The following is a 13,186-nucleotide window of genomic DNA, read 5'->3' on the forward strand; positions in this document are numbered from 1 at the left end:
GTGCACTTTTATGCTCAACATATGCAGAGCACTAAAGATGATCCTGAATTAACTCTAAGTTTAGAGGCAACAAATTTATAAATTAAAAGATAAAATTAATTTTAAATTGGAGATGAATAATATTTTTCTTTAAATATATATATATATATATATGATAAAAAACACATAAAAAAATTTTTATGATTAAAATACACTTTTACCAAATTATTAAAAAAAATTGTCAAATTTTGTAATGAAACGTATCATTTTACAATTGGTTTGTTGTAATTTACAATATCACTCACTCACTGCGTCTTCCCAAAACAATGTCACTGTCAATTCCCACAAATTCCGCCCACGAGTTTAAAAGAACAAGAAATTAAAGAATTAAGAAGGAAGACAACATGACATTACAGAGGGAAAATCAGCTTACATTTAATTACAAAACCACACTCATCAAAACCAAAAACCCAAGTGAAATTTTACAAGCATCCACAGCGTTGAGAATTTCTGATGCATATGACAAACATTCACGAGCATAAACCCAGAAAGACAGCAGGCATAAGCAAAGAATCCTCATTCATTATTCTCAACCCGAGATCTCAATGGCCTTAACCTCAGGCTTTTTGACCTCTTCCTTGGGAACAGTGACAGTGAGAACCCCATTCTCCATGGAAGCCTTCACTCGATCCATTTTGGCGTTCTCCGGCAGCCTGAATCTCCTCAAGAACTTGCCACTGCTACGCTCCACACGGTGCCACGTGTCGTTCTTGTCTTCTTTCTCCACCTTCCTCTCTCCGCTTATCTGAAGCACACTGTTGTCTTCGATCTCAACCTTGACCTCCTCCTTCTTCAGCCCTGGAAGATCGGCTTTGAAAACGTGTGCCTCCGGGGTCTCCTTCCAGTCAATCCGAGTTCCGACGAATACAGAATTTTCCCGGTAAATAGTTGAGAGAGAAGAAGGAAAACGAAAGTCCTTGAAGGGATCCCAGACATCGAGAGAGAAGGGATCGAAAACGCTGCTCCTCCGCTCGCCAAAAAAATTAGGAATCAACGACATTTTCGAATTATGGAGATTGAGAATTGAAAGAGATTAAAAAAGTGTGTCCACGATGCTACGGATTTATCACGAATTAATTAAGAATGTTTTGTTGGTGAAGGAGGGGCATACATCAGGTATTTAAAAGCGAAGGAGGGAGAAATCTAGTACTTTCGTGCTCACTCTCAGATACTTCGAGAAGGGCCGTGAAAATGGAAGCCTCCAGATACCTGAAATGGAGACCTTCGGTTAAAAGAGTTTAAAAAAAAAAAGAAAATAAATAAAATAAATTATAAAATCCTCGCCTATAAGGAAATGGGATAGCTAAAAATTAAAAAAAATAATAAAATAAATTATAAGGTCCTCGTCCGCAGAGAAGTAAAATAGTTTCGAGCGATAGTCATTCCATCGTAATGACGAATTTGTATATAGAGAAATCTAGTGCTTTCAAGATTCTTTCTGATATTTCCAGAAGGTCCTCGTCTTTCACGAGAATTCTGGCGTCCCGGAACCAGATTATTGCTTGGGCTTTGGAGTTTGAAGGCATTGTGGAAAGAAATAGAATAATGTAAAGTAAAAAATAAAATTAAAAAAAAGATGATGGAAGGCCAATTATTTATACAAAAAAATAATTTAATTTATAAAATTAATAGTTACTCTTTTCATTTATAAATATAAATTATTTTTAATTAAATTTTATCCTCAATAAAATACTTATTTATTTTTTAACTAACTCCATTTTTTCATATTTACTTCTATTAAACATCCTATAAAAAATATAAAATTATTATTAATAGGGACATTTAAAAAAAATGATGATGACACTTTGAAAAATAAAAAATATCTTATATTTTTTAGTATCCAACTCCTCAAAAAATACTTTATATTTTTAAACGGAGGGAGTATAATTTATAAAATTTTATATAAACTAGATTTATGCTGCAAGAGAATATTTTAGTTTTTGAAAATAAAAATAAAAATAAATATTAAAAAATTATTTTAATATCCTTAAAATAAAATATATTATTTTTTCCTTTATTTTATCTTGCATATGTAATTTTTATTTTTAAAATTTATACAAATTTATCTTAAAATTAATGGTTAAGAGTTACTCCCTCCGTTTAAAAATGTAAGACATTTTTAACCAAATCTAATCTCAATAAGTAGTTATCTACTTTCTAACTAACACTATTTTTTCATATTTATCTTTATTAAATAGTTTACAATAAATATAAAGTCATTATCAATAAGAACATTTAAAAAAAAAAGATAATGATTACATTTTAAAAAATTCATGACTTATATTTTTTAATATTCAACTTTTTAAAAAATACTTTATATTTTTCAATGGAGAGAATACGAAATACGAGTATGCCTTCTACTTTTAAATTTTAATTTTCACCCATCTAATCATTAGCTAACAATTACTATTCTTGATATACTCTTTTAAATTTTTATTTATATTTTAAACTTTTTAGTCATACAAACTAATTTATTTATTATTTTTAAAAAAATGAAATACATATTCTATTTTTTAAAAAATATAAGACATTTTTAATCAAATCTCATTACCATAAAATAGTTATTTATTTTTAAAATAACACTATCTTTCCACATTTATTATTTAATTAGGTGTTTTACACTAAAATAAATATAAAATAATTTATTCATTATGAGAATTTAAAAAAATCAATGATTATACATTTAAATACTAAAAATATTTTATATTTTTTGACATCAAACTCTTAAAAAAATCATAAAAAATACTTTATATTTTGTAACGAATGGAATAAATTTACTAAAAGAATATTTGAAACACACATATGCAAATAATACAATGATTATTAAGAAAATATTAGGTGTACAGTAAAAGATAAATTCATTAATATTATATAATTAATTTATAGCTCATAATTTTTATTACTCAAACCTAAGGCACATAATTACGTTAATATTTTTTATAGGTTTTCAAATCATGATTAACTTTTACATATAAATAATAAAATAATAAATTTTTATTCTTTATACATTTGAAGAATATAAACAAAAACTTGTTCTATAACTATTTTAATTTGTTACCCTGTATTAATAATAAATAGTCCCTTCGCTAAAAAATATAGGTCATTTTTAACTGAATCTCATTCTAATAAAGTGGTTACTTGTTTTCAAAGTAATCTCATTTTTTATATTTACCCTTATTTAATATGATGTTTTATCCTAAAATAAATATAAAGTGATTTATTCAATATGAGCACTTTTAAAAAAAAGGTAATAATTGCACCTTAAAAAATTAAAAATATCTTATATTTTTAAAATATAACCTTTCAAAATATGATTTACATTTTTTAATGGAGAGAGCATATACAAAATTTGTTGTATATCTAACACCGATTATTTTACTAAAAATATTATATTCACCATCAACTTTTAGTACAAAATCCTACATAAGATCTAAAATATAAAAATATTATTATTTTTTACACCTAATTTAAATCTTTAAAATTTATAAATGTAGACTCTGCTCATATTTTTTAATGGTAGGTCCTACACACAATTTTTTTAAATCACACTACTTTATTTTTTAAAAATCAAGTTTATTAAATATTACATTTCCTCCATTAATTTTAGAGCATCAATTCATACCGAGTTTAAAATATCTATACATATAAAATTTGTGGTCAAACATGACTTTTAATATCTTTAGTTTTTGAATTTATTTAGGTTGATTTAACTATCTTAAATTATTAAAAATTATTTTATTTTAATTTTTTTATTGAATCCATACACTGTGTCTTTAAATATCTTCTTTGGCCAATTTGTATATTTAATTTTTTAAAAAAAGTTACAAAATAAATACATTTAAATAATAAAAAATATTTTTTTTGTAATCTACATGGTTTTTGGACAACATTTATAATTAAATAAGGATATTTTAGCCCAACATACATAATTTAATAGTTAACTAATAGTTAGATAAATGAAAATAAAATTTTAAAAATAAAAGGATGGCTTATATTTTATAACTATTATACTAAAAAAAATTCATATAAGTTTTAAAAAAATAAAAGAAATACATCATTAATTAAGATAAAAATAAATAAAATATTTTTTTATTTTTAAATATAAGTTTCATATGTACCGTACCCATCTAAAAAATTAAAAAAAAAAACAAAGAAAAATTAGATTCATAATAAGCTTTTTTAAAAAAATGAAAAATTCAAATCATATTGTAGATGTACAGTAACAAATTAAAAAAAAAAGAAGAAGAAAAGTTGGATGGTAGGTCCTGTCGATCAGTGTTACAATAGTACAGGATAAAAAAAGGGAAAACAGGGGGTATTTTCGATAAGTCACTGTTCATTTACTGTCAAATGATATTGTAGATGCACAGCGCCATCAGATGGCAACAAATTAAAAAGACAGAAGGAGAGGAAGATAAAGTTGGATGGTAGGTCCTGTAGATCAGCGTTACAATAGTACAGGATAAAAAAAAAAAGTTAAAAAACTGGGGGTATTTTCGATAAGCCACTGTTCATTTACTGATCCAAATTTATATAAATATAGATATGCCCCATCAGGTTACAGGTAATTTTTTTATGTAAGGAGGAGCCAGCACTAAACAAAAGGTGGCGTGTTTTTGGGGGGACTAGAAAGCAAAAACCAAAGAAGTAGTGCATCTTATTTGTAAGCGTGACACCAACCAAAAGCCAACACATACAATTCTCTAAAGATAAATTTGACATCCAGGTAAAAAAAAAAAAAAGATAAATTTGACAAATTTAAAATGTTAAAAATACAAATTTTCATTTTTTAAATTTTACTTTTATTTTTATTGCATCGGCAATTTACTCCTTCTCCTCTTCTATGCTGCGTGTCTATTATCCCCATGTTTGAGAAGCTGTCATTAAATGAAAAGAAACTCATCAGCTAAAAAAAAAAAATGAAATTGAAAGGTTGAACTCATCTTTCTTAATAATATCTGGAAAATTTCGAGAGTTAAAAGTGACAATTTTACACCAGAATTTAATTTAGTATTTTTTAAATGATTTTATTATTTTATTATTTTTAAACTTTAAAAAAGAATATAAAATTTCATCCTTTGTAACATTTCAAATTTACTTAATTAAAAAATATTACACGAAATTAAATTAATTTATGTAGAATAATTTTTACTGCCTCATAATATAAACAAATATTATTTTTTTGCTTGCTTTGTCTGTATTATGGATGATTAATTATTATAGATAAATTAATTCAGATTTCAAGTAAGCTTTTTCCATAAAGTAAATTAACGGTATGTTAAAGAGAAAAAAATATTATATTTTAAAGTTGAAACATTTAAAATAATTTCATAAAATAAAATTATACTACACTGAAATTTATATAAAAGTAAAAGACTAAATATATTTTCTTTGTTTAAAAAAAATCCCATATTTACTTTAAGAGAAAATGAAAAATAAATTAATATTAAAATAAATCATAAAAGCATATTAAACGGTAGTGTAAAATAAATAAAAATTTACTACAAACATTCTCTTATTATATAAGTAAATGTGCTTGTGCATGAACTCCTAATTCTTAAAATTTTTTATTTTAATATCTTAAATCTCTTAACATTTATGTCTTACATATCAATATATCATATCCCCTGTGAATGTCTTGAAAGAATTTTTTATGGTTAATGATTTATAAGTTATAAATAACCTTTAAAGGTTACATATTATATCATTCTATTTTTCAGTTCTTTATAATATTAAAATTAGACTTTAATGATTGAAAGCTTGTAAAAGATTTAAAGCTATAAATAAATAAAGCATCGGTACCCTTAGTAAATAAGAAATATTCCCTCCTGGAATCCTAAAGTGTGTTTGCATTTTAATTGAAAAAAATTGATTATAAAAAAATAAAAATGATAATATTTGAATAATATTTTTTGACAAAATATTTTGATAATTTTTCAGAATTACTTATAAAGATGGGAAAAATGAAAAATGTTCAAATGTTAAAAATTGATTATGAAATGGAGAAAAAAATAACATCTCCAAAATAAAGTTTCACAAGCCAAATAGATTTTTACAAAATAGAGAAAAAATAAATTTTTTTAATATTCTAAGTCCTTTTAGTTTGTTTTCTCAACTATAATGTTGTTTCCTCTACTTTTAAATATATTTTTAGAGGGACAATAATATGGTACTAACTATGTTAAATCACTTGATGTGTAACTAATGGTTTAAATATTGCGTTAAATATTAAAGGATTAAAGAACAAAAATGTCATGGAATTTTTTCTCTAAGAGCACTGACATCCTAAACGTTTTTTGGAACATTTTTGTCCCAAAAGCTTTTAAAAATAGAGCAGTTTCATCTATCATTGCACATAAAAAGCGTTGACCATTAAACTAAAATTTGATCAAAAATATTTATGTATTTTGCTTTCCTTCCTTTTGTGTTTAATTTCTAATTTCATTTTCCAATAAATTTTTTAACTTTTCTTTATCTAATGAATGAAAATAAATATTAAAAAATACAAAAACAAAAGAGAAAAAAATAGAAAAATATCATGGTCAAACTTTAATTAATAGTCAACATTTTTAATATTTAATAATGGAATACAAATGTTTTCGTTTTGAAATTCTTGAGGTAACAATGCTCTCAAAAAAGAAATTTAAGATGTAAGGTGCTCCTAAAAAAAATATTTCATGACATATTTACCCTTTAACCTAATTTAATAGAAGGATGGGGTGGCAATCTAATTTAGGAAAAAAAAAAAAAAAAAAGGTGAAGGCTTAAATGACAAAAGTACCATGGCAAAATCTAAAAACTATTTAACTTGGGTAAAAAATTGATTGGGCAATTGGATGCATAAAGTTAAAAAACTTGACTACTAGAAATCACTTCAGACAAATCACTCCAGACGCTAACAAATACCGTCACCAAAACAGTCTTCATTAGAAAGTGACTGTTGACCTATTTTAATTTAAATGCGTCAATATCTCCATTAACATTGTTAATTACAATGTAAGATAATTTAATACAATTAGTGTTATATTATCATCTCTTTGGAAATATTTAAAAGTAACAGGATTAAAGTTGCTTATGAAAAGATTAGTGAGATTTAAAAGATAAAAAAATACAAGAATTAATAATAAAACACAATCAAATTATAACTATCAAAAATTATATTTTTTTAACATTTTCTTCGCCCTCTTTTTGCAAAATTGGTGGACGTGTTCTATTCGGAAAAAAAGTATCTAGATATTCTTTGCTAAATTATAAAATATTTTTAAAAAAATTTAACATTTCAAAATATAAAATATTTTAATAAAAATAAAATTTTATTAATAATTTTTTTAATATTATTTTTATCATGTATCTCTCTTAAATATTTTTTAATAAATAAAATTTTAAATAAATGATACTTTTAAAAATTTATATTTTTATTTTTAAAAATAAAGTTATAAAATGTATTTAATAAATTTGATATAATATATATATATATATATATTAAATCGAAACCATGTAATGTATGATAAAAATATTTTACTGTCGAAAATAAAAGAAAGAATATTGAAGATGCAAAGAAGGAAGGAAAGCGAGACACAAACCAGTTTTGGAGAGAATCCAATTAGAGTCCTGTTCAACGCTCCAAGAAAAATATCCAAGAAATCCTCTTTGTTTCGCATAAGCAACTTTTGCAGAAATGCTCTGAGTATCATCATAACCATACCAACTGATCCTTTCTGCGCATAATTAGTCACGTACGTTGAATTATAGCTCACCTTCGGCCTCGCTGCTACGATATCCTTGTACCTCACTCCTCCAACCCCAGGATTCGTCGCTGCTGCGAACAACCCACCATCGTTAGGGTTCTTCAATCTCCATTTGTACCCATAAAACGGCAAACCCAGAGCCAGTTTCTTCGCCGGAACACGAGATTTGATCCATTTCGAAACCCCTTCGTCTCCACTGAATAACCCACCTGGGTTCTTCAATGGAGCAGGTGGCTGTGTCGCATCTGGATACCCATCTAGTATGAACAGGTCATAAGTCATCACGTTGATCCAATCAAAGCTTTTCAAAATCTCCTGAAATGGGTAAAAGTGTAACGAGCATAAGATTAAAGGGAGAACCCATCTCAAAAGACTAGCCTGTTGGGTAAGAGAGTCCCTCACACTTATAAACCCCACAATATTTGTGAGGCTCCTGGATGTGGGATTCGTGACAATGCCACCCCGTTAGGAGCCGACGTCCCCGGTGGCTTTACTCCACGGCACTTCACTCGACCTTCGGCCGGTCAGAACCCTCCATGGATAGCCCTTTCCGTGACACTGAGCTCTTAATGAAAGCACCACTGTGACGAGCACGAGCTTAAAGGGAGAACCCATTGCAAAAGACTAGCATGTTGGGTGGGAGAGTCCCTCACACTTATAAACCCCACAATATTTGTGAAACTCCTAGTTCAATGGTGAAATCTGGTCGGATCCAGCCACTGCAGCTGATAACAGCAACGCTGGTTTTCCAGAGGATCTAGATTCTGCAACTATAGCAGACCGCCACTCGTTGATGAGAGAACCATAATTGGTTCTGTCTGTGTTTGAAGATGGGTATTCCCAGTCAAGGTCAAGTCCATGAAAGTTGTTTTCTCTGGCAAGTCTGATGGAAGAGTCGATGAATGATTTGCGAGTTCTTCGACTTGTTGCCATTTTAGAGAAGCTTGAACTCACAGCGAGTCCACCACCAATGGACAAGAGGGTTTTAACAGAAGGGTTCTTGCGTTGGACTGTTTGGGTGAAGGAAGAGAATTGGGAAGCTTTGGAAGAAGAAATGGTGACAGTGTTAGTGTTGGGATCAAGATCTGCGAATGCACAGAAGAGATGTGTGTAATAGGAGGCTTCGATGTCAGAAGCTGCGAGTCCGCCTCTGAATTCCAGTAACCTCCTTTGATGACAGATTGGGGAGAGAAGAAAAGTTGGAGGACAGACAAAAGAGAAGGCATCAGAAATGGAAGCTTTCTAAGGTGAGCCATGGTGGTGATCGGTGAGCAACAAGAAGAATGGAAGATGAATGGATGATCTTCAGATAGGACTTTGATGGCTCTTGTATAACTTTACTGCAAGGTGTGGATTTTGGTTATTAATAATGGTAGGTATATGTCACATGAGTTTGAAATTAACAAAATTTGGCAATCACCTTGTAAAATGTCACATGTAAGCTCTTTTTTTTTTTTTTAAGTGGAAAAATGCGGGTTCAATCTTATAATTTTATTATATCATTATTAGTGTTTACCATTCTAATTAAAAAAAAAAGAAAGATTCAAGTTGTTTGATGAAACCATTTCCACAGCAATTAATGGAATTTGAGGGAAGGGAAAAAAAGAAAAAGAAGACATTGATGAAGTATACTTCATCTAAATCACAATATAAATCATTATTAACTAATTTTTATTTATAAAAAAAGTTAGTTAGAATCTTAATTTTTTTAAAATTTCTATATCTTTTCAATTGTTTCTTTGAGTGTAATAAATGGAGTATAATATTTAACTTATTTAAAATACTATCATTAATTATTCAATAAAGTAAGAGTATAATTAAAAAATATATATAATACCCACTCAATCTCTTATATTTTAAACCAAACAAAATTTTTAAAAAATAATTTATATTATGATCTGGAGTAGGTACAAATTTATAATAAAGACATAAGAGAGTAATATGTTTTGACAAAAATAAGATTTAAGTGATGAAGATTATTCTTTGGCCAAAATGTTTTGAAATTTAATATTAAAATTTTATCAAAAAATATCTTATAAAATAAGAGACAGAGTACTAATTATTCAAAATATTATTTTAAATATTTATCACTAAATTAATATATTATTCTCTCCATCACAATTTACAAAATACTTTGGGGTAAGATTTAATATTCTAAAATATAAAACACTATAACAAAAATAAAATTTTATTATCTATAAAAAATATTTTATCAATAATATTTTTTTAATATTACTTTTTTTATATATTATCTCTCTTTAATATTTTTTTAAATAGAATACTAAATGAAAGTTATTTTTAAAAAGTTATATTTATATTTTGAAAAGTTAATATTGTAAAATGTATTTAATAAAATTTATTAATATATATATATATTTATTTAAATATATTTTTATAAATTAGGATAATGGAGTAATATAATAACAAACATTACTATAATTTTTTAAAATAAAAACAATATAAGAGAACATCATTGGGGGCGGCTTCCCGTTAATATAATCAGCGTGTTTTTACCAAATTAAATAAATAAATAATATAATGAGTGCGTTTGGCGCCGGATTATTTATGTGCAGACAAAAACATAAATTGTTGTGGGGCAAGCGGGCCGGCCCCCACTTAAAAATTGCTTGTGTATAATTAATTAATTGTTGGTGGAGGCTGGCGGCTTTGGCCATAGGATGAAGGGACTGATCAAGTTCATGTAACACTTTTAAAAGTTATCTCATGCGATACTGAATGATTTAAAAAATCAAACCAAATCAAATGATAGAATTAGTTGAATCATCAACTAAAGCAATAAATGACTTGCGTCGGATCAAAAAATTATTTTTATACTTGAGCTAGATTAAACCAAATTTAAATCATTGTTGAGCCAAAAACTAAAGTTGAACCAGAAATTGAAGCGGTCTTTAAAAAATCAGATAGTTTTAAACATAAGATTAAAAAAGATTAAAATATTTTAAAAATAGAAAAATCAGATTCTACTAAAAGCTAACTTTATTTTTCAACATTTCATATGTATAAAATATGATTTAAAACTATTTTTTTATAAAGATGTTGATAATTATAGATGTAGATACAAATATTTTTTTACTCTACTCTTATTTAACTTAAAAATTACTTGTGTATAATTAATTAATTGCTGGTGGAGGCTGGCGGCTTTGGCCATAGGATGAAGGGACTGATCAAGTTCATGTAACACTTTTAAAAGTTATCTCATGCGATACTGAATGATTTAAAAAATCAAACCAAATTAAATGATAGAATTAGTTGAATCATCAACTAAAGCAATAAATGACTTGCGTCGGATCAAAAAATTATTTTTATACTTGAGCTAGATTAAATCAAATTTAAATCATTGTTGAGCCAAAAACTAAAGTTGAACCAGAAATTGAAGCGGTCTTCAAAAAATCAGATAGTTTTAAACATAAGATTAAAAAAGATTAAAATATTTTAAAAATAGAAAAATCAGATTCTACTAAAAGCTAACTTTATTTTTCAACATTTCATATGTATAAAATATGATTTAAAACTATTTTTTTATAAAGATGTTGATAATTATAGATGTAGATACAAATATTTTTTTACTCTACTCTTATTTAATTTAACCAAAATCCACCTATATTTAATAAGTTATAAAATTATAATTTATATTTATAATATTATTAATTTTCACTAATGTTACACCATTTTATGAACAAACTATAGATTTTTTTTCTTTATTATATATATATATATATATATATATTTTTATTTAATTATTACGTTATCAATTCAACTATTAATCTAACCTAATTTAACCATGCGAATCGTGAACCACTAACATTTTTGGTTCAATATTTAGTCTAGTTTTGATATATTAGTGAAAGTGTTTTAGAATCCAGATTGGATCATGAATCACAAAAATCAATGAATCACAATTTTTATAGTTTAACATATTAGATCAAGAATCGAATTAATAACATAATAATTAAATAAAAAATAACATTTAAATGAAAAAAACATATTAAAATGGTCCAGCAATTTCAAGTCTGGGCTTTCTTTCGAGTCATAGTGGGCAAACTCAAGTCAATTATCAGAATGAGTCAAATTGTTGGACCAAACTTCTTTTTTCTTTGAGCGACTATCCAACATTTCGGGCCGATTTGGGTATGAAAATATTGAATTAAAATATAAGACACTTTGATAAAAAAAATTTTATTAATTATATTTATTTCAATATTACAATTCTCTCTTTATTATATTTTTCTCTCTATTTAATGTTTTACAAATAATATTATATTAAATGAATGATATTTTTAAAAATTTATATTTATGCTTTCAAACAATAATAAAGTTGAGAAATGTATTTAATGAATATAATTTTATCAAAAAAATGTTTTCTAAACTAAGTCAGAGGAAGTGGCTAGAATAAATTTATAAAATATTAGGGGGAATATAATCTCAATCAACTCCAAGTAGAATATGGTTTATATGACTGTTACAACATATAAACTTGAATTATAATCCATTAATCGCGCCTTCAGCTTTAAATAGGAGCAAAATTAGGAGTTAATTCTATCTTTAAATAAAATTAATAACTTAATCATCTTTTCTTAATCCTGTTGTGGTGATTATAGGTGTTTTATAGTAAGAATTGAAAAGAGTATTAACAAAATTTTGGGAATTGTTTAGCATAGTATTTACAGGATTTCTTAAACTATATGCTCCCTCCTATTTTTATTATAAGAGAAATTGTCATATGATTCATTATTTCTTATTATAAGAGTGATTGTAAAGTTCAAGAAGTTGAGGATAATTGCCAACTGGGTGACCCAGTAAGCTCAATCTTACTTGGTCTCCTAGGCTAGTCTCGGTGTTTAGGTTGGGCTGGATTATGAGTTTAGTCCAAACCCATTCTTACCGGGCTCATTGTATGTGTATATTATATGTTGTTACAAATTTTTGTTAGTATTAATTGGTTTTATGATTTTTTTTTCCTTTTATAGATCATACTTGATAAATCACTTTGGTGTTATTGTGAAAACTATTAAGAAATTAATATATTATTTTTACTTAAAATTTTAATTTGATTTCCTAACTTAATGTTATGTAAAAACAATGTTTGTTATTGAGTTTTTAAAAATTTAAAAATATTACTTTGAATCAAAATATTATTTTTCAAGGGAATATTTTAGATAGATATAATTTAATATATAAAATGTATTTGTTATCTTATTTGTTTAATACAAAATTAAAACTTGGTCTTTTTATATTGAGTTGGCCCGATTTTGGTCATAATACACAAGGATCGAGCATTGAGTTGATCATTAATCTAACCTTACCGAGTCTTTGTGCACCTCTAATGAATAATATACCTTGACTCCATTATCATTTGTATATAATTTACAATTACAATA

At 26.3% G+C, this 13,186-nt stretch overlaps 1 protein-coding gene and 1 pseudogene across 1 annotated transcript; both read right to left on the reverse strand.

The window, feature by feature from the left end:
• Positions 1-223: 223 nt before the first annotated feature.
• LOC129308590 (17.3 kDa class I heat shock protein-like) lies at positions 224-1,230 on the reverse strand. Its single transcript, XM_054949815.1, has one exon. The coding sequence runs from the start codon at positions 1,037-1,039 to the stop codon at positions 569-571; it is 471 nt and encodes a 156-aa protein (XP_054805790.1). The 5' UTR covers positions 1,040-1,230; the 3' UTR covers positions 224-568.
• Positions 1,231-6,908: 5,678 nt separating this feature from the next.
• Positions 6,909-9,088, reverse strand: LOC129308866 (class V chitinase-like; annotated as a pseudogene).
• Positions 9,089-13,186: the final 4,098 nt, after the last annotated feature.

The sequence above is a fragment of the Prosopis cineraria genome, unplaced genomic scaffold (genome assembly GCF_029017545.1).
Source record: "Prosopis cineraria cultivar Desert tree isolate PC_DT_omini unplaced genomic scaffold, ASM2901754v1 PC4, whole genome shotgun sequence".
Classification (NCBI taxonomy): domain Eukaryota; kingdom Viridiplantae; phylum Streptophyta; class Magnoliopsida; order Fabales; family Fabaceae; genus Prosopis; species Prosopis cineraria.

Excerpts from the sequence above, each read along its gene's own strand:
- LOC129308590 (XM_054949815.1), bottom strand. The coding sequence starts at position 1,039 with ATGTCGTTGATTCCTAATTTTTTTGGCGAGCGGAGGAGCAGCGTTTTC.